Raw genomic sequence first — 3,587 nt, 5'->3', positions numbered from 1 at the left:
TATATATATAAACATAATGAAACAAAAAAAATCATGAACAATAACAAATTTTACGTAATCTTTGCCTGAGGGATAGTTTTACTGTGACAAGCACACCCCCATAACTGAATGTGTATAAAGGTCTGCCATGACGAGTAGAGCTGAGTACTGATAGAGAAGAACTATGTCAGTGTTGGGGCTTTTACTTATTATTCTACAGATGAGAAAAGGAACGCCTGTTTGTCGACTGAAAGGGTTAGCACAACCACCTGATCTTGCTCAGGATGGTGACATTTTTATTGGAGGCATTTTTTCATTTCGCACAGATCAGGATTTTTTCATTGACACATTTCAGTCAATTCCAGGACTCAGAAAATGTTTCAAGTATGGCTTATTCCACTTTTAAACACATTTCAAGCTTTTAGATTTGAAACTTGTATTTAGATTTTTCATTCTGTGTTTTATAGTTTCAATTTTAGAGAATTTAAATTTGCTCAAACAATGATCTTTGCTATAAATGAAATCAACAAAGATCCCGGCATGCTGTCTGGTGTTAGAATTGGCTACAAGATTTATGATAGCTGTGGAACCATGGACATACTGAGAACTGCACTGGCTCTTGTGAGTGGACTAAAAACAGAAGTCAGTGATGACAACTGCACAAAAACTGATACAGTGCAAGCTATTGTAGGACATTCAGGATCAAGCCCAACAATTGCATTTGCACAGGTTGTTGGAAGATTTCAAATACCTGTGGTAAGTTTAAGAGGAAGAGTCCATTTTGTTAAGTATCGTGTTTTTGTTTCTGTGTTACAAAATTGAAAATATTGCTTCATCAATATTTTTTTTCTATGGTATGTTCTCTGTCACTGCATGTGGGATGGTTTGAATGTTTCTACTTGTTTGTAGATTAGTCATTTTGCTACCTGTGCTTGTCTGAGCAACAGAAGAGAGTATCCAACATTTTTCAGAACTATCCCCAGTGATTACTACCAAAGCAAAGCTCTGGCAAAGCTAGTGAAGTATTTTGGGTGGACCTGGGTTGGTGCTGTAGCTGCGAACAATGAATATGGCCTGAATGGCATTGCAGCATTCATCCAAGCTGCACACAACTACGGAGTTTGCATAGAGTACTCTGAAGCTTTTTCATCTTCAGATCCACCACATGTTCTTCAGAAAATAGTACAAACTATTGAACATTCCACTTCCAAGGTTATCATTGCTTTCACAAGTCATAGAGAAATTAAATTGCTGGCTTCTGAGTTGTACAAAGAGAACATAACAGGGCTGCAGTGGATTGGCAGCGATGCATGGATCACGGATCCCTCGTTGACAGACAGCGAAGGATATGCAATCCTGCTGGGCTCACTTGGCTTCACTGTTGCCAAAGCAGAGATCCCTGGGCTGGAGGAGCATCTAAGGCAGCTCCACCCTTCACAGTTTCCTAACAGTCAGTTTGTCAGAGATTTCTGGGAAGATGTGTTCGACTGCTCTCTTAACAAAACTGTGAACTCACAAAAGCAGCCGTGCAGTGGCTTTGAGAGCTTGCAAAATGTTTCCTCACAGTTCACTGATGTGTCTGAGCTCAGATTTACTAAAAATGTTTACAAGTCAGTGTACGCATTGGCTCATGCTCTTGACAGTTTGAATAAATGTGATGATGATAAAAGGCTGCTCTCTAATGTGAGCTGTTACAACACTAAAAACATTCAACCATGGCAGGTGAGAATTTGACCCTCATACTGTGGAAAAACTTATATCAGGAAATGTAATCTTTTTTGTTTTGTTTGTTTGTTTCCCCAGGTATTGCAGTATCTAAACTCTGTCAATTTCACCACTGTGAATGGGGAAAGAGTTTATTTTGACAAAAATGGTGACTCACCTGCAAGATATGATCTTGTCAATTTACAAATTACAAACAAAGGAACCATGGAAGGTGAAACTGTTGGCATTTTTGATGCTTCCCTTCAAGATGACAATCAATTCATTTTGAACAACATCTCAGTTGTTTGGGGTCATGGGTTGACCAAGGTGAGAGAGAAGTCAAAAAAAATATGACATGTTCACTCTTATTGTGTTTTGTTTCATAATTTAAATTTGTTTTTATTTATACATTGTGCAAATACAAAGCAATCATCTTTGTGTATAAGGTGCCTGTGTCAGAATGCAGCAAGAAATGTCTCCCTGGAACATATAAGGTCTTACAGAAAGGAAAACCCATTTGCTGTCATGACTGCATACCCTGTCCAGCAGGTGAAATCAGTAATTTAACAGGTAAATTTGAATAAATATATACTAATACATACTTTATCTTCACTTGGTAGTGATATAAGTAGTGACAAAGTTAATGTATATGATTTGCCTTTTTTTATTCTTAAATTTACAGAATCACTACAATGTATGAAATGCCCACCAGAGTTCTGGTCCAGCAAACAAAGAGATGCCTGCATCCCAAAAACAATAGAGTTTCTGGCCTATGATGAAATCTTGGGAGTACTGCTGGCAATAATTTCTCTGCTTGGAATTTTTCTAACCATGATCATAACACTAATATTCTACAATCATATAGAGACCCCATTAGTACGCGCTAACAACTCTGAGCTGAGCTTCCTGCTACTCTTCTCATTGACTCTGTGTTTCTTGTGTTCTTTAACCTTCATCGGTCGTCCGTCTGGGTGGTCCTGCATGCTGCGACACACAGCATTCGGCATTACCTTTGTACTCTGCATATCTTGTGTTCTTGGTAAAACAATAGTGGTTTTAATAGCATTCAGAGCTACACTTCCAGGCAGTAATATGATGAAATGGTTTGGGCCCTCACAGCAGAGGCTTAGCATTCTGGCTTTAACTTTTATACAAGTTTTAATTTGCATACTTTGGCTCTCAACAAGCCCACCTTTCCCTTTTATGAATCTGTTGCTCCATGAGGACAGAATCATCTTACAGTGTAATCTTGGGACAACTGTTGGATTTTGTGCTGTTTTGGGGTACATAGGATTTCTGGCTATATTGTGCTTTGTTTTTGCCTTTTTGGCTCGAAATCTGCCCAATAACTTTAATGAGGCTAAATTTATCACTTTCAGCATGTTGATATTCTGCGCAGTTTGGATTGCGTTCATCCCAGCATATGTCAGCTCTCCTGGGAAGTTTGTTGATGCTGTGGAAATATTTGCAATTTTGGCCTCATCCTATGGCCTTCTATTCTGCATATTTCTGCCAAAATGTTACATCATCTTGTTTAGGCCTGAGCAAAATACCAAGAAACACATGATGAGGAAGGCACCCAAATCTGATACATAAAATTGTCATTTGTTTCACTTTTACAAAGGTTTTTGCAGTGTTTTTATTCTGATTAAACTGTAGCTTTTTTGTGTTTTGTGGTGTAGGTATTATTGCAAATATTGTATGGTTGCAATAAATAAATCATTTGTTTAAGGCTTTCTTTCCTATATAACTGATCATTTAAAGTGTATCTCATTTACTTCTGCCCACATCGCCACCCAAAATAATAAAAAAATTAATATAACTGATAATAATAAATAAATCAAGCAACAGCATTTTTTATTCTGTAGTTAATAAGTGCTTTCATAAAGCAGTTCAGCAAAATA

General features: G+C 37.5%; 1 protein-coding gene across 1 annotated transcript; it reads left to right on the top strand.

Annotated features, from left to right (window-relative positions):
* Positions 1 to 189: 189 nt before the first annotated feature.
* Positions 190 to 3,362, top strand: LOC106531721 (extracellular calcium-sensing receptor). The gene is made up of 6 exons (XM_014027638.1): positions 190 to 363; positions 447 to 735; positions 889 to 1,701; positions 1,783 to 2,010; positions 2,130 to 2,253; positions 2,366 to 3,362. The coding sequence occupies exons 1-6, from the start codon at positions 200 to 202 to the stop codon at positions 3,277 to 3,279; spliced, it is 2,532 nt and encodes an 843-aa protein (XP_013883092.1). The 5' UTR covers positions 190 to 199; the 3' UTR covers positions 3,280 to 3,362.
* Positions 3,363 to 3,587: the final 225 nt, after the last annotated feature.

Source organism: Austrofundulus limnaeus, unplaced genomic scaffold (genome assembly GCF_001266775.1).
Source record: "Austrofundulus limnaeus strain Quisiro unplaced genomic scaffold, Austrofundulus_limnaeus-1.0 Scaffold667, whole genome shotgun sequence".
Taxonomy (NCBI): Eukaryota; Metazoa; Chordata; class Actinopteri; order Cyprinodontiformes; family Rivulidae; genus Austrofundulus; species Austrofundulus limnaeus.
The sequence above is the reverse complement of the archived record's forward strand: the minus strand, read 5'-3'. Positions and strand labels throughout refer to the sequence as shown.